General features: G+C 41.9%; 1 protein-coding gene across 1 annotated transcript in view; it reads right to left on the minus strand.

Moving 5' to 3' along the window:
- Positions 1 to 1,320: 1,320 nt before the first annotated feature.
- foxo1a (forkhead box O1 a) overlaps positions 1,321 to 19,602 on the minus strand; it is a 120,404-nt gene continuing 102,122 nt past the window's right edge. The window contains 7 exon segments of the mRNA XM_065024171.1: positions 1,321 to 9,513; positions 9,626 to 9,682; positions 9,796 to 12,950; positions 12,953 to 13,764; positions 18,338 to 18,430; positions 18,433 to 18,583; positions 18,586 to 18,621. Coding sequence (XP_064880243.1) covers positions 12,738 to 12,950; positions 12,953 to 13,764; positions 18,338 to 18,430; positions 18,433 to 18,583; positions 18,586 to 18,621 — 1,305 coding nt within the window. The 3' untranslated portion in view covers positions 1,321 to 9,513; positions 9,626 to 9,682; positions 9,796 to 12,737.

Raw genomic sequence — 19,602 nt, forward strand, 5'->3', positions numbered from 1 at the left:
TAAGGTGTTATAAGTCAATATAGCTGTTATAAGGTGTTATAAGTCAATATAGAGCTGTTATAAGTCAATATAGAGCTGTTATAAGTCAATATAGAGATGTTATAAGGTGTTATGTCAATATAGAGCTGTTATAAGGTGGTATAAGTCAATATAGAGGTGTTATAAGGTGTTATAAGTCAATATAGAGCTGTTATAAGGTGGTATAAGTCAATATAGAGCTGTTATAAGGTGGTATAAGTCAATATAGAGCTGTTATAAGGTGGTATAAGTCAATATAGAGCTGTTATAAGTCAATATAGAGCTGTTATAAGTCAATATAGAGCTGTTATAAGGTGTTATAAGTCAATATAGCTGTTATAAGGTGTTATAAGTCAATATAGAGCTGTTATAAGTCAATATAGAGCTGTTATAAGTCAATATAGAGATGTTATAAGGTGTTATGTCAATATAGAGCTGTTATAAGGTGGTATAAGTCAATATAGAGGTGTTATAAGGTGGTATAAGTCAATATAGAGCTGTTATAAGGTGTTATAAGTCAATATAGAGCTGTTATACGGTGTTATAAGTCAATATAGAGCTGTTATAAGTCAATATAGAGCTGTTATAAGGTGGTATAAGTCAATATAGAGCTGTTATAAGGTGGTATAAGTCAATATAGGGCTGTTATAAGGTGTTATAAGTCAATATAGAGCTGTTATAAGTCAATATAGAGCTGTTATAAGTCAATATAGAGCTGTTATAAGGTGTTATAAGTCAATATAGAGCTGTTATAAGTCAATATAGAGCTGTTATAAGTCTATGTAGAGCTGTTATACGGTGTTATAAGTCAATATAGAGCTGTTATAAGTCAATATAGAGCTGTTATAAGCTGTTATAAGTCAATATAGAGCTGTTATAAGGTGTTATAAGTCAATATAGAGCTGTTATAAGTCAATATAGAGCTGTTATAAGTCAATATAGAGCTGTTATACGGTGTTATAAGTCAATATAGAGCTGTTATAAGTCAATATAGAGCTGTTATAAGGTGGTATAAGTCAATATAGAGCTGTTATAAGGTGGTATAAGTCCATACAGAGCTGTTATAAGGTGGTATAAGTCCATACAGAGCTGTTATAATGTGGTATAAGTCAACATAGAGCTGTAATAAGGTGTTAAGTCAATTAAGAGTTATATGTTTTATTGTATAAGGTGGTATATGTCAATATACGTCAATATAGAGCTGTTATAGGGTGGTATAAGACAATATAGAGCTGTTATAAGGTGTTATAAGACAATGAGGAGACTCCGACCTTCAAAGAAGACACTTCTTCGACAAAGATGTACATTTATTTATGTTTTAATACATTAAAGTTGCACAAGTTATATATTCTTTTTGATTGCAAATTACACAGCACACATCCAATTTATTCCTGTACATAAGTAAAGAAATGTAACAGTTCATTTTTTTTAAAATATGTGATATTTTTTCTTTCTTCCTCTGTTCACTTGTTAATTATAAAATGTAAAAGTAAATATCTTTCTATTCTTTAAATTATATAAATTGGTCCAAAATCCACCATCTAAGTAGGGATTGTCCCAGAAAGTGTATTATTTTTTAGCTTTCTTACCTTCTCACAAGAGGTTTATAGATATATCATATATTTCCACTTAATATTTTAAGCTTTCCTACAAACCGCAGCTAAATACAAGAATAACAGTGTCAGTTTACAAAAAGCTTGGCAATATCATCTATTTTCTAAATATACTTCATTTTTTTCTCATATAACTGATTAAAACATACAACCATTCTGACAACAACATAATAATACACCGTAATGTTTCACAGCTCAATAAAACACGTTAGTCTTCGGGCCAAATAAAGTGACAATAAAAATTATAGAATAGCAACACAAATCAAAATCAAGGGACAAAATGCATAGATTGGATCATTAGGTTGGGATCATTAGGTTGAATCATTGGGTTGAATCATTAAGTTGAATCATTAGGTTGAATCATTGGGTTGGGATCATTGGGTTGGGATCATTGGGTTGGGATCATTAGGTTGAATCATTAGGTTGAATCATTGGGTTGAATCATTAGGTTGAATCATTAAGTTGAATCATTAAGTTGAATCATTAGGTTGAATCATTGGGTTGGGATCATTGGGTTGGGATCATTGGGTTGGGATCATTGGGTTGGGATCATTGGGTTGAATCATTAGGTTGAATCATTAGGTTGGGATCATTGGGTTGGGATCATTGGGTTGGGATCATTGGGTTGGGATCATTGGGTTGGGATCATTGGGTTGGGATCATTGGGTTCAATCATTAGGTTGGGATCATTGAGGTTGAATTATTGTGTTGGATCATCAGAAATATTTTCATTGAAATAAATTATTTACAGTTCTTAGTCAAGTAAAGATCACAATTGTGATATGTTTTCGATCGAATTCTTTGACATCTATAATCTCTATCTTTCTCAAATCCTGAAATGATTGACCGACACAGACATAACACAACATATCAATATAACTATATATCAATATAACTATGTACACATCACTTGAAATAACTGATAAATACATTATCTCAACTTCAAAAGGCAGAACTTGGCTGTAGTATATGGCATGTTTGGGTGGGCAACGTATAGTTAACGTATAGGCAGCTCATAGTCAATGTATAGGCAACGTATAGTTAACGTATAGGCAACGTATAGTTAACGTATAGGCAACGTATAGTCAACGTATAGTTAACGTATAGGCAACGTATAGGCAATGCATAAGCAACGTATAGTTAACGTATAGGCAACGTATAGTTAACGTATAGGCAACGTATAGGTAACGTATAGTTAGCGTATAGGCAACATATAGATAACGTATAGTTAACGTATAGGCAACGTATAGTCAACGTATAGTTAAAGTATAGGCAATGTATAGGCAACGTATAAGCAACGTATAGTTAACGTATAGTCAACATATAGTTAACGTATAGGCAACGTATAGTTAACGTATAGTCAACGTGTAGTTAACGTATAGTTAACATATAGTTAACGTATAGTCAACGTATAGTCAACGTATAGGCAACATATAGTCAACGTATAGGCAACGTATAGTCAACGTATAGGCAACGTATAAGCAACGTATAGTCAACGTATAGGCAACATATAGTTAACGTATAGGCAACGTATAGTTAACGTATAGTCAACGTATAGTCAACGTATAGGCAGCTCATAGTTAACGTATAGGCAACATATAGTCAACGTATAGGCAACATATAGTTAACGTATAGTCAACGTATAGGCAACGTATAGTCAACGTATAGGCAACGCATAAGCAACGTATAGTCAACGTATAGGCAGCTCATAGTTAACGTATAGGCAACATATAGTTAACGTATAGTCAATGTATAGGCAACGTATAGTCAACGTATAGGCAGCTCATAGTTAACGTATAGGCAACGTAGAGTTAGCGCATAGGAAACGTTTAGGCAGCTTATAGTTAACGTATAGGCAACATATAGTTAACGTATAGTCAACGTATAGGCAACGTATAGTTAACGTATAGGCAACATATAGTTAACGTATAGTCAACGTATAGGCAACGTATAGTTAACGTATAGGCAACGTAGAGTTAGCGCATAGGAAACGTATAGGCAGCTTATATTCAATGTATAGTCAACTTATAGGCAGCTTCTAGGCAACTTTTTGCAATCTATAGGCACCGTATTGGCAACGTAAAGGCAACAACGTCTTGCACTAACGCCTTCCAGCAGCTTCTGTGACGCACCCTCGGTATGTTTACTTCTCAAATGGCACTCTATTCCCTATATAGTTCACTACCTCTAGGGCTCTGGTCAAACGTAGTGCATTACATAGGGAATAGGCTGCCGTTTGGGAAACGCAAATGTCAGTCCCAATTCTCAACTTCTTTCTGGCATCTCTCTGGCATCTCTAACTCTAACTCTCTGTGTGGTTCTATGGTATATCATGACAATAAACATGAATATTTAATAGCTTGAATATCAGTTTCCGTTTCGAACCAACAAATACCCACTCGACTCCACTACCACATGACCAACGCTCTTTACTCTCAACCGATAACCAATCAGCTGTCTTCAAGTGTCAAACTTCTAACTGAACTAATAAAACAGAGGCAAATGTTGCAGATATCCTTAACCGATACAACGAAGAACAAAACAAAAATCACAATTGTAGTCACTGATGTGCTTTGACAGACAATCCTCGGTTTTGTATTGACACGTTGAAAAAGCAACACATGACATAACCTGCGATGTCGTTTGTAACAAAGCTCAGATATTGACCAGGTCTGTTTGAGCAAGACGAGGGACTGAGATGGTGAGCACACTGATCAGCTCACATTGAATCCAGGCCTTATGGTGGTTACTCCAGGCCTTATGGTGGTTACTCCAGGCCTAGGCCTTATGGTAGTTACTCCAGGCCCAGGCCTTATGGTGGTTACTCCAGGCCCAGGCCTTATGGTAGTTACTCCAGGCCTTATGGTGGTTACTCCAGGCCTTATGGTGGTTACTCCAGGCCTTATGGTAGTTACTCCAGGCCCAGGCCTTATGGTGGTTACTCCAGGCCCAGGCCTTATGGTAGTTACTCCAGGCCTTATGGTAGTTACTCCAGGCCTTATGGTGGTTACTCCAGGCCTTATGGTGGTTACTCCAGGCCTTATGGTGGATACTCCAGGCCTAGGCCTTATGGTAGTTACTCCAGGCCCAGGCCTTATGGTGGTTACTCCAGGCCCAGGCCTTATGGTAGTTACTCCAGGCCTTATGGTGGTTACTCCAGGCCCAGGCCTTATGGTAGTTACTCCAGGCCTTATGGTAGTTAGTCCAGGCCTTATGGTAGTTACTCCAGGCCTTATGGTAGTTAGTCCAGGCCTTATGGTAGTTACTCAAGGCCCAGGCCTTATGGTAGTTACTCCAGGCCTTATGGTAGTTACTCCAGGCCTTATGGTAGTTACTCCAGGCCCAGGCCTTATGGTAGTTACTCCAGGCCCAGGCCTTATGGTAGTTACTCCAGGCCCAGGCATTATGGTAGTTACTCCAGGCCCAGGCATTATGGTAGTTACTCCAGGCCCAGGCATTATGGTAGTTACTCCAGGCCTTATGGTAGTTACTCCAGGCATTATGGTAGTTACTCCAGGCCCAGGCATTATGGTAGTTACTCCAGGCCCAGGCCTTATGGTAGTTACTGAGGCTTCTGTCTGAGTGAACAAACCAAAGAACACAGAAACAACAAACTCAACAAACTGTGTGTGTGTGTGTGTGTGTGTGTGTGTGTGTGTGTGTGTGTGTGTGTGTGTGTGCGAGTGCGTGTGCGAGTGCGTGTGCGTGTGCATATACAGTACCAGTCAAAAGTTTGGACACACCTACTCATTCTAGGGTTTTTCTTTATTTTTTACTATTTTCTATGAAATAACACATATGGAATCATGTAGTAACCAAAAAAGTGTTAAACAAATATATTGTGTTAATCTAAATATATTTTATATTCGAAGTAGCCACCCTTTGCCTTGATGACAGCTTTGCACACTCTTGGCATTCTCTCAACCAGCTTCACCTGGAATGCTTTTACAACAGTCTTGAAGGAGTTCCCACATATGCTGAGCACTTGTTGGCTGCTTTTCCTTCACTCTGCGGTCCAACTCATCCCAAACCATCTCAATTGGGTTGAGGTAGGGTAACTGTGGAGGCCAAGTCATCTGATGCAGCACTCCATCACTCTCCTTCTTGGTCAAATAGTCCTTACACAGCCTGGAGTGTTGGGTCATTGTCCTGTTAAAAAACAAATGATAGTCCCACTAAGCCCAAACCAGATGGGATGGTGTATCGCTGCAGAATGCTGTGGTGGATGCGCTTATCCATATATTTTTATTCCATCCCTTTAGATTTGTGTGTATAAAGGTAGTTGTTGTGGTATTGTTAGATTACTTGTTAGATATTACTGCACTGTCGGAACTAGAAGCACAAGTATTTCGCTACACTCCCATTAACATCTACTAACCATGTGTATGTGACCAATAACATTTGATTTGATTTGGTAGCCATGCTGGTTAAGTGTGCTTTGAATTATAAATAAATCACAGTGTCACCAGCAAAGCACCATCACACCTCCTCCTCCATGCTTCACAGTGGGAACCACACATGCAGAGATCATCCGTTCACCTACTCTTTCTCTCACAAAGACACGGCGGTTTGGAACCAAAAATCAAAAATTTGGACTCATCAGACCAAAGGACAGATTTCCACCAGTCTAATGTCCATTGCTCGTGTTTCTTGGCCAAAGCAAGTCTCTTCTTATTGGTGTCCTTTAGTAGTGGTTTCTTTGCAGCAATTCGACCATGAAGGCCTGATTCACGCGGTCTCCTCTGAACAGTTGATGTTGAGATGTGTCTGTTACTTGATCTCTGTGAAGCATTTATTTGGGCTGCAATTTCTGAGGCTGGAAACTCTAGTGAACTTATCCTCTGCAGCAGAGGTAACTCTGGGTCTTCCTTTTCTATGACGGTCCTCATGAGAGACAGTTAACTCTAATGAACTTATCCTCTGCAGCAGAGGTAACTCTGGGTCTTCCTTTCCTGTGGCGGTCCTCGTGAGAGACAGTTTCATCATAGCGCTTGATGGTTTTTGCAACTGCACTTGAAGAAACTTTCAAAGATCATGAAGTGTTTCATATTGACTGACCTTCATGTCTTAAAGTAATGATGGTTGTGATTTCTCTTTGCTTATTTGAGCTGTTCTTGCCATAATATAGACATAGTCTTTTACCCAATAGGGCTATCTCCTTTATACCACCCCTACCTTGTCACAACACAACTGATTGGCTCAAATGCATTAAGAAGGAAATAAATTCCACAAATGAACTTTTAACGTGTCACACCTGTTAATTTAAATGCATTCCAGGTGACTACCTCATGAAGTCTGGTTGAGAGAATGCCAAGAGTGTGCAAAGCTGTGATCAAGGCGAAGGGTGGCTATTTTGAAGAATCTCAAATATAAAATATATTTTTTATTTGTTTAACACTTTTTTGGTTACTACATGATTCCATATGTGTTATTTCATAGTGTTGATGTCTTCACTATTATTCTACAATGTAGAATATAGTACAAATAAAGAGAAAGTAGGCATGTTCAAACCTTTGACTGGTTCTGTATATATACTGTATTTATATATATTTAATTTATTTACATTAAGAAATATAATTAAAACTAACGACACAACATTGTCTGTGGACAGTTTGAATGAGAAGCACCCTCATGAGAGAGAAGAGACGATCAATTTCCATCCCACTTGGTGTTTAAAGTGAAACTATAACTGCATCCTAAATGAAAACCCTTTTCCTTATATAGTGCACTAGTTTACAGGGGGAGGGGTCAAAAGTAGTGCACTAGTTTACAGGGGGAGGGGTCAAAAGTAGTGCACTAGTTTACAGGGGAGGGGCGGGGTCAAAAGTAGTGCACTAGTTTACAGGGGAGGGGTCAAAAGTAGTGCACTAGTTTACAGGGAGGGGTCAAAAGTAGTGCACTAGTTTACAGGGGAGGGGTCAAAAGTAGTGCACTAGTTTACAGGGGAGGGGTCAAAAGTAGTGCACTAGTTTACAGGGGGAGGGGAGGGGTCAAAAGTAGTGCACTAGTTTACAGGGGGAGGGGTCAAAAGTAGTGCACTAGTTTACAGGGGGAGGGGCGGCGTCAAAAGTAGTGCACTAGTTTACAGGGGGAGGGGAGGGGTCAAAAGTAGTGCACTATATAGGTAATAGTGTGAAAATTCAGACAAAACCTATATCACGTCCAGTTTTCTTTTTGTGATTCACAACACGTTATTTCTCCTGATTTACAATTCAACTCGGTACTGTACAGGTCACATGATACACGACTACACAATGACATAGTCCACATCTAATGACATGATACACGACTACACAATGACATAGTCCACATCTAATGACATGATACCGTATTGACTACGCGATGACATAGTCCACATCTAATGACATGACACACGACTACACAATGACATAGTCCACATCTAATGACATGATACACGACTACACAATGACATAGTCCACATCTAATGACACACGACTACACAATGACATAGTCCACATCTAATGACATGATACACGACTACACAATGACATAGTCCACATCTAATGACATGATACACGACTACGCGATGACATAGTCCACATCTAATGACATGACACACGACTACGCGATGACATAGTCCACATCTAATGACATGATACACGACTACACAATGACATAGTCCACATCTAATGACACACGACAACGCGATGACATAGTCCACATCTAATGACACGATACACGACTACGCGATGACATAGTCCACATCTAATGACACACGACTACACAATGACATAGTCCACATCTAATGACCGGACATACTGTGCAATGAACCAGGCAACAAGAACACTAGTCCTGATACGGCTGTATAAACTCCGGTCTAATCTGGTATTATTATGGTATTCCAACCAGGTTTGTCATTCCAACCAGGATTGTCATTCCAACCAGGTTTGTCATTCCAACCAGGATTGTCATTCCAACCAGGTTTGTCATTCCAACCAGGATTGTCATTCCAACCAGGTTTGTCATTCCAACCAGGTTTGTCATTCCAACCAGGTTTGTCATTCCAACCAGGTTTGTCATTCCAACCAGGTTAGTCATTCCAACCAGGATTGTCATTCCAACCAGGATTGTCATTCCAACCAGGATTGTCATTCCAAACAGGATTGTCATTCCAACCAGGTTTGTCATTCCAACCAGGTTTGTCGTTCCAACCGGGTTTGTCATTCCAACCAGGATTGTCATTCCAACCAGGATTGTCATTCCAACCAGGTTTGTCGTTCCAACCGGGTTTGTCATTCCAACCAGGATTGTCATTCCAACCAGGATTGTCATTCCAACCAGGTTAGTCATTCCAACCGGGTTTGTCATTCCAACCAGGTTTGTCATTCCAACCAGGTTTGTCATTCTAACCAGGTTTGTGCAAGCTGGATGTGCAGTTCATAACTTTCAACCAACCCCCTTCCTCTCACCATCAAATATCACATTACATCTATCTTCCCTCTATCTTATCTGTATCTTCTACCTTCCCTCTATCTTATCTGTATCTTCTACCTTCCCTCTATCTTATCTGTATCTTCTATCTTCCCTCTATCTTATCTGTATCTTCTACCTTCCCTCTATCTTATCTGTATCTTCTACCTTCCCTCTATCTTATCTGTATCTTCTATCTTCCCTCTATCTTATCTGTATCTACTATCTTCCCTCTATCTTATCTGTATCTTCTACCTTCCCTCTATCTTCCCTCTATCTTATCTGTATTTTCTACCTTCCCTCTATCTTATCTGTATCTTCTATCTTCCCTCTATCTTATCTGTATCTTCTATCTTCCCTCTATCTTATCTGTATCTTCTATCTTCCCTCTATCTTATCTGTATCTTCTATCTTCCCTCTATCTTCCCTCTATCTTATCTGTATCTTCTATCTTCCCTCTATCTTCCCTCTATCTTCCCTCTATCTTCCCTCTATCTTATCTGTATCTCTATCTTATCTGTATCTTCCCTCTACCTTCCCTCTATCTTATCTGTATCTTCTACCTATTACTATTATTACTATTACTACTATTTTCTATCTTCTCTCTATCTTCCCTCTACCTTCCCTCTATCTTCCCTCTACCTTATCTGTATCTTCTACCTTCCCTCTATCTTCCCTCTACCTTATCTGTATCTTCTACCTTCCCTCTACCTTCCCTCTATCTTCCCTCTACCTTCCCTCTATCTTATCTGTATCTTCTACCTTCCCTCTATCTTCTCTGTATCTTCTCTCTATCTTCCCTCTATCTTCTCTCTATCTTCCCTCTACCTTTATCTTCCCTCTACCTTATCTCTATCTTCCCTCTATCTTCTCTGTATCTTCCCTCTATCTTCCCTCTATCTATATCTTCTCTCTATCTTCCCTCTATCTTCTCTGTATCTTCCCTCTATCTTCCCTCTATCTTCTCTGTATCTTCCCTCTACCTTCTCTCTCATGCAGTCCAAATAATTTAGCGCTACATTGTTAGACACAAAGGCACACTGATGTCAGGTTAAGGTTGCGTCCCAAATGGAACCCCATTCCCTTATATAGAGCCTTATGGGCCCTGGTCTAAAGGAGTACACTATGTAGGGTCTAAAGGAGTACACTACATAGGGTCTAAAGGAGTACACTATATAGGGTCTAAAGGAGTACACTACATAGGGTCTAAAGGAGTACACTATATAGAGCCCAATGGGCCCTGGTCTAAAGGAGTACACTATATAGAGCCGTATGGGCCCTGGTCTAAAGGAGTACACTATGTAGGGTCTAAAGGAGTACACTACATAGGGTCTAAAGGAGTACACTATATAGGGTCTAAAGGAGTACACTATATAGGGTCTAAAGGAGTACACTATATAGAGCCCAATGGGTCCTGGTCTAAAGGAGTACACTATATAGAGCCTTATGGGCCCTGGTCTAAAATAGTACACTATATAGAGCCTTATGGGCCCTGGTCTAAAGGAGTACACTATATAGAGCCTTATGGGCCCTGGTCTAAAGGAGTATACTATATAGGGTCTAAAGGAGTACACTATATAGAGCCCAATGGGCCCTGGTCTAAAGGAGTACACTATATAGAGCCTTATGGCCCTGGTCTAAAGGAGTACACTATATAGAGCCTTATGGGCCCTGGTCTACGGGAGTACACTATATAGAGCCTTATGGGCCCTGGTCTAAAGGAGTACACTATATAGAGCCTTATGGGCCCTGGTCTAAAGGAGTACACTATATAGGGTCTAAAGGAGTACACTATATAGAGCCCAATGGGCCCTGGTCTAAAGGAGTACACTATATAGAGCCTTATGGGCCCTGGTCTAAAGGAATACACTATGTAGAGCCCAATGGGCCCTGGTCTAAATAGTACACTATATAACTATATAGGGAATAGGGTGCAAGTAGTACACTATATAGGGAATAGGGTTCCATTTGGTGCCTCAGGTCATTGATGGGACAGTCAGCTGGTCTATTCAGCTAGTAATAATTATAGTGTGTGTGTGTGTGTGTGTGTGTGTGTGTGTGTGTGTGTACGGCATGTTCAGTGAACGCTGGTCATTCAAGGCTTCGGTCAGAACAAGGTTCTGCATGATGATGTCATTACGTGGGTACTGATAGCAAAGTACTTTGCAGTAACTGAGAACTAGTTGGCACTTGAACAGAACAGAGAGATAGCACACAGTCACAGCTGTACTACCCTTGCAACCACAGAGAGATAGCACACAGTCACAGCTGTACTACCCCTGCAACAACAGAGAGATAGCACACAGTCACAGCTGTACTACCCTTGCAACCACAGAGAGAAAGCACACAGTCACAGCTGTACTACCCCTGCAACAACAGAGAGATAGCACACAGTCACAGCTGTACTACCCTTGCAACCACAGAGAGAAAGCACACAGTCACAGCTGTACTACCCCTGCAACAACAGAGAGATAGCACACAGTCACAGCTGTACTACCCCTGCAACAACAGAGAGATAGCACACAGTCACAGCTGTACTACCCCTGCAACCACAGAGAGATAGCACACAGTCACAGCTGCACTACCCCTGCAACAACAGAGAGATAGCACACAGTCACAGCTGTACTACCCCTGCAACAACAGAGAGAAAGCCCGTTTCAGTTTGGCTCCAACGACGGTCTGGTACTTTCTTTGTATTTACACAGATACGTTACATCAGAGGGAGAAAGAGACAGGAACAGTCCTGTCTGTCTGTCTGTCTGTCTGTCTGACTGTCTGTCTGACTGTCTGTCTGTCTGACTGTGTGTCTGTCTGACTGTGTGACTGTCTGTCTGTTTGTCTGTCTGACTGTGTGACTGTCTGTCTGTACATCTGACTGTGTGACTGTCTGTCTGTCTGTCTGTCTTACTGTACGTCTGACTGTGTGACTGTCTGACTGTCTGCTTCTTTACATGAACTAAAAGGTTCTTATTGGTAGAGGATGGTTGGTGAGTCACAGTCCTGTCTGTCTGACTGTCTGTCTGTCTGTCTGTCTGTCTGACTGTCTGACTGTATGTCTGTCTGTGTCTGACTGACTGTCTGACTGCTTCGACCAGAGAGAAGTCTTTTGTGACCATAATATCTGTGATGACGATGATGAGGACGACGGCGATGATAATGATGACAATTATGATGGTGATGAAGATGATGCATGTCACTGACTAGGGCACCGTTAGTAGGACGGAGGGTGAGGGGGGGGTTTGCTCTGCCAGTTAGTTTCCATGGTGATTCTGAGATGCTTTAAGTGTTTATGACCCTGTAATAAAAAGCAACATGAAGAGGAAGTCAGCTGGTGGACCAGATGGAAGGAAAGATGGTCAGAGAGGATCCTCTGTGTGTGTGTGTGTGTGTGTGTGTGTGTGTGCGATCGTTTGTCTGTTCTCTACCCAGACACCCAGCAGTTGTGTGTTTGTGTGGTAGAGAGAGTGTGTGTGTGTGTTAGAGAGAGTGTGTGTGTGTGTGTGTAGAGAGAGTGTGTTTGTGTGTTAGAGAGAGTGTGTGTGTGTGTTAGAGAGAATGTGTGTGTGTGTTAGAGTGTGTGTGTGTTAGAGAGAGTGTGTGTGTGTGTGTGTCCGTCAGTCCACGTGTCCTTCCATCGTGTGTGTGTGTAAGAGAGGTTGCATGTCCATCCATCCTCTACCCCGACACCCAGCCATGCGTGGTCGTCTTGACCCCATGGGTCGTGAACCCTTGCGAGGTCACCATGGGTTCAAAGTTGAAGTCCAACGGGTCTCCGTCCATCAGGGTGTCGTGGAGGATGGATTCCATATCACACTCGAACCTCTCAATGGACATGTCGTCCAGATCGCTGGGCAGTTTCTCCAGGTGGTGGTGGTGGTGGTGGGGGGCGGGGGTAGACCCAGGCCGGGACGCCCATATCCGTTAGTGTTGATGGGGCAGAACCCACCGGGCATCCCCCCTGGTCCAACATGGGTAGAGAGACCGTAGGGCACCTGCATGGGGTTCTTAACCCCCAGGCGGGTTCCGTTACCCCCTCCACCGCTGTGGCTCAAACTGCTCAGAGACATCAGGTTGCAGCTGTTCATGGACGAGACAGAAGTGGGTGGGGTTTGGTTGTGGAGGTGAGGGTGAGTTTGGGGGTGAGGGAGGGCGTGGGGGTGAGGGTGAGAGTGTGGGTGTAGACTCCCCCCTCTTCCTCCTCCTCCTCCTCCGTGCTGAGAGGCATTATACGAAGGTAGTGCGCTGCTTCGTCCTGCGCTAGACTGAGAGACCACCGTGTCGACCGAGGGCATCATGTCCCCGCGGGGGTCAGAGTCTGAGGTCAGGAGCTCCTTGAGGAGGCCAGCAGGACAGTTATATTGACCCAGAGACGAGGGGCTGAAGCTGGACTTGATGTCCCCCAGGGTTTGCATGGGGTTGGGGGACATGGGGGAGAGAGCATTCATCCTTGCCTGGCTGTACCGACACTTGCGGTAGTCCTGCTGCTGCTGGGGTTGTTGCTGGGGGACCATGGAGGGAGAGGAGTAGGAAGGGTAGCTCACCCCTGACCCGGGGCTGGCCTGCATTAGGGGGGAAGGGGAGTTCTGGGATGACCCCTGCCCCACACCCCCTCCTCCTCCCACCTGGGTGTTCTTGGGAGAGAGGAGGTTCAGGTCATCCAGAAGGTTCTCCATAACGTTCTCTGAGCTGTGGTGGTGGTGGCCTAGGGAACACGGAAGAAAATAATGAGGACATTGAATAAAGAGATAAAGATATTCAGCATTTTGTTTCTCAGACCCACGAACAGTACTACTGAACTAAACCGTGCCATAAACATTTCCAGGCTACCACTAGCACAACATTACACTACACTACACTACACTACACTAACACTACACTAAACTAACACTACACTAACACTAACACTACACTACACTAACACTACACTAACACTACACTACACTACACTAACACTACACTAACACTACACTAACACTAACACTACACTACACTAACACTACACTACACTACACTAACACTAACACTACACTATACTAACACTACACCAACACTACACTACACTACACTAACACTACACGACACTAACACTACACAACACTACACGACACGACACTAACACGACACGACACTAACACTACACGACACTAACACTACACTACACTAACACTAACACTACACTAACACTAACACTACACTAACACTACACTACACTAACACTACACTACACTAACACTACACTAACACTACACTAACACTAACACTACACTAACACTAACACTACACTAACACTACACTACACTAACACTAACACTACACTAACACTACACTACACTAACACTAACACTACACTATACTAACACTACACCAACACTACACTACACTAACACTACACGACACGACACTACATTACACTAACACTACACGACACGACACTACACGACACTACACTAACACTACACTACACTAACACTACACGACACGACACTAACACGACACGACACTAACACGACACGACACTAACACTACGACACTAACACTACACTAACACTAACACTAACACTAACACTAACACTACACTAACACTACACTACACTAACACTACACTAACACTAACACTACACTAACACTACACTACACTAACACTACACTACACTAACACTACACTACACTACACTAACACTACACTACACTAACACTACACTAACACTAACACTACACTAACACTAACACTACACTACACTACACTAACACTAACACTACACGACACGACACTAACACTAACACTACACTACACTAACACTACACTAACACTACACTAACACTAACACTAACACTAACACTACACTACACTAACACTACACTACACTAACACTACACTAACACTACACTACAATAACACTAACACTACACTACACTACACGACACTAACACTACACTAACACTACACTACACTACCACTACACTGCCACTACACTACACTAACACACTACACTACACTAACACTACACTACACTACACTACACTAACACTACACTAACACTACACTACACTAACACTAACACTACACTACACTAACACTACACGACACGACACTAACACTACACTAACACTAACACTACACTACAGTACACTACACTACACTAACACTACACTACCACTACACTACCACTACACTACACTAACACTACACTAACACTAACACTACACTAACACTACACTACACTAACACTACACTACACTAACACTACACTAACACTAACACTACACTACACTACACTACACTAACACTACACTACACTACACTAACACTACACTAACACTACACTACACTAACACTACACTACACTAACACTACACGACACGACACTACACTAACACTACACTAACACTACACTACACTAACACTACACTAACACTACACTACACTAACACTACACTACACTAACACTACATGACACGACACTACACTAACACTACACGACACTACACACTAACACTACACTAACACTAACACTACACTAACACTACACTAACACTACACTAACACTAAACTACACTAACACTACACTAACACTAACACTACACTAACACTAACACTACACTAACACTACACTACACTAACACTAAACTACACTAACACTACACTACACTAACACTACACTACACTACACGGACACTACACTAACACTACACTACACTACACTACACTAACACTACACTAAACTACACTAACACTACACTACACTAACACTACACTAACACTACACTACACTAACACTACACTACACTAACACTACACTAACACTACACTAACACTAACACTACACTAACACTAAACTACACTCCACTACACTAACACTACACTACACTAACACTACACTACACTACACTACACTAACACTACACTACACTCCACTCCACTACACTAACACTACACTAACACTACACTACACTAACACTACACTAACACTAACACTACACTAACACTACACTCCACTACACTAACACTAACACTACACTACACTAACACTACACTAACACTAACACTACACTACCACTACACTAACACTACACTAACACTACACTAACACTACCACTACACTAACACTACCACTACACTACACTAACACTACACTAACACTACACTACACTCCACTACACTAACACTACACTACACTAACACTAACACTACCACTACACTACACTAACACTACACTGCCACTACACTAACACTACACTACACTACACTAACACTACACTAACACTACACTACACTAACACTAACACTACACTACACTAACACTACACTAACACTACACTACCACTACACTGACACTACACTACACTACACTACACTAACACTACACACTAACACTACACTACACTAACACTAACACTACACTACACTACACTACACTAACACGACACTAACACTACACTAACACTACACTACACTAACACTACACTACACTAACACGACACGACACGACACTAACACTACACTAACACTAACACTACACTACAGTACACTACACTACACTAACACTACACTAACACTAAACTAACACTACTCTACCACTACACTACCACTACACTACACTACACTAACACTACACTAACACTACACTACACTACACTAACACTACACTAACACTACACTACACTAACACTACACGACACTACACTAACACTACACTAACACTACACTACACTAACACTAACACTACACTACACTAACACTACACTAACACTACACTACACTAACACTACACTAACACTACACGACACGACACTACACTAACACTACACGACACTACACTAACACTAAACTACACTACACTAACACTACACTACACTAACACTAACACTACACTACACTAACACTACACTACACTAACACTAAACTACACTACACTAACACTACACTACACTACACTACACTAACACTACACTAACACTACACTAACACTACACGACACTACACTAACACTAAACTACACTAACACTACACTAACACTAACACTACACTACACTGACACTACACTACACTAACACTACACTACACTAACACTACACTAACACTACACTAACACTACACTACACTAACACTACACTAACACTACACTACACTAACACTACACTAACACTAAACTACACTCCACTACACTACACTAACACTACCACTACACTCCACTACACTACACTACACTAACACTACACTAACACTACACTAACACTACACTCCACTACACTAACACTATATTAACACTACACTACACTAACACTACACTAACACTAACACTACACTAACACTACACTCCACTACACTAACACTAACACTACACTAACACTACACTAACACTACACTAACACTAACACTACACTACCACTACACTAACACTACACTAACACTACCACTACACTACACTAACACTAACACTACACTAACACTACACTAACACTACACTCCACTACACTACACTAACACTACACTACACTACACTAACACTACACTAACACTACACTACACTACACTAACACTACACTAACACTAACACTACACTAACACTACCACTACACTAACACTACACTACACTAACACTACACTAACACTACACTAACACTACCACTACACTAACACTACACTACCACTACACTAACACTAACACTACACTAACACTAACACTACACTAACACTACACTACACTAACACTACACTCCACTACACTAACACTAACACTACACTACACTAACACTACACTAACACTACACTACACTAACACTAACACTACACTAACACTACCACTACACTACACTACACTACACTACACTGACACTACACTAACACTACACTACCACTACACTACACTACCACTACACTAACACTACACTACCACTACACTAACACTACCACTACACTACACTAACACTACACTAACACTACCACTACACTACACTCCACTACACTACACTACACTAACACTACACTAACACTACACTCCACTACACTAACACTACACTAACACTACACTACACTAACACTACACTAACACTACCACTACACTACACTAACACTACACTACACTAACACTACACTAACACTACACTACACTAACACTACACTACACTACACTACACTAACACTACACTACACTACACTACACTAACACTACACTAACACTAACACTACACTACACTACACTACACTACACTACACTAGCAAGCACATGTTCTTGAGGAAATGTCCTTATGTCGTTTCTATCTGGTTTACTGACCTAGAGAACTCGCCATCTCTGACAGGCTGGGCAATGTGTTCGCCATCTTGGCCCCGGAGGATCCCGGGTAGCCCATGTGCACGTCCCCGTCCCGAGGTCGTCCTCGGGCGTGAAGGGCGAGAGGCGTCCGCTGAGCGTGCTGGCGTTGGAGGAGGTGCGCGGCCGGAAACCGCTCCATGCATCAAAGTCATCGTTGCTGTGGGAGTTGGGGCTGCCGGGCCACTTGGAGTAGGTGGCTCCCCGAGACTGTCTGCTCCCCCGTCAGGTCCACCCTGGAGAGACAACTAGAAGAGAGATAGAGAGAGGAGAAGAGAGAGAGAGGGGAAAGAGGAGAGGAGAAGAGAGAGAGAGAGGGGAAAGAGGAGAGGAGAGAGAGGGGAAAGAGGAGAGGAGAGAGAGAGAGGAGAAAAGAGAGAGAGGGGAAAGAGGAGAGGAGATAGAGGGGAAAGAGGAGAGGAGAGAGAGGGGAAAGAAGAGAGAGAGGAGAGGAGGAGAAGAGAGAGGAGAGAGAGGGGAGAGGGGAAAGAGGAGAGGAGAGAGAGGGGAAAGAGGAGAGAGAGAGAGAGAGGGAGAAAGAGAGAGAGAAAGAGGAGAGGAGATAGAGGGGAAAGAGGAGAGGAGAGAGAGGGGAAAGAGGAGAGGAGAGAGAGGAGAGAGAGGAGAAGAGAGAGAGAGGGGAAAGAGGAGAAGAGAGAGAGAGGGGAAAGAGGACAGGAGAGAGGGGAAAGAGGAGAGGAGAGAGAGGAGAGAGAGGGGAAAGAGGAGAAGAGAGAGAGGAGAGGGAGAGAGGAGAAGAGAGAGAGGGGAAAGAGGAGAGGAGAGAGAGGGGAAGGAGGAGAGGAGAGAGAGGGGAAAGAGGAGCGAGATGAGAGGATAACAGAGATGAAGGATATATCTACAGTTGAAGTCGGAAGTTTACATACACCTTAGCCAAATACATTTAAACTCAGTTATTCACAATTCCTGACATTTAATCCTAGTAGAAATTCCCTGTTTTAGGTCAGTTAGGATCACCACTTTATTTTAAGAATGTGAATTGTCAGAATAATAGTAGATAATGATTTATTTCAGCTTTTATTTCTTTCATCACATTCCCAGCGGGTCAGAAGTTTACATACACTCAATTAGTATTTGGTAGCATTGCCTTTAAAGTGTTTAACTTGGGTCAAACGTTTCGGGTAGTCTTCCACAAGCTTCCCACAATAAATTGGGTGAATTCTGGCCCATTCCTCCTGACAGAGCTGGTGTAACTGAGTCAGGTTTGT

The sequence above is a fragment of the Oncorhynchus nerka genome, linkage group LG11 (genome assembly GCF_034236695.1).
Source record: "Oncorhynchus nerka isolate Pitt River linkage group LG11, Oner_Uvic_2.0, whole genome shotgun sequence".
NCBI lineage: Eukaryota > Metazoa > Chordata > Actinopteri > Salmoniformes > Salmonidae > Oncorhynchus > Oncorhynchus nerka.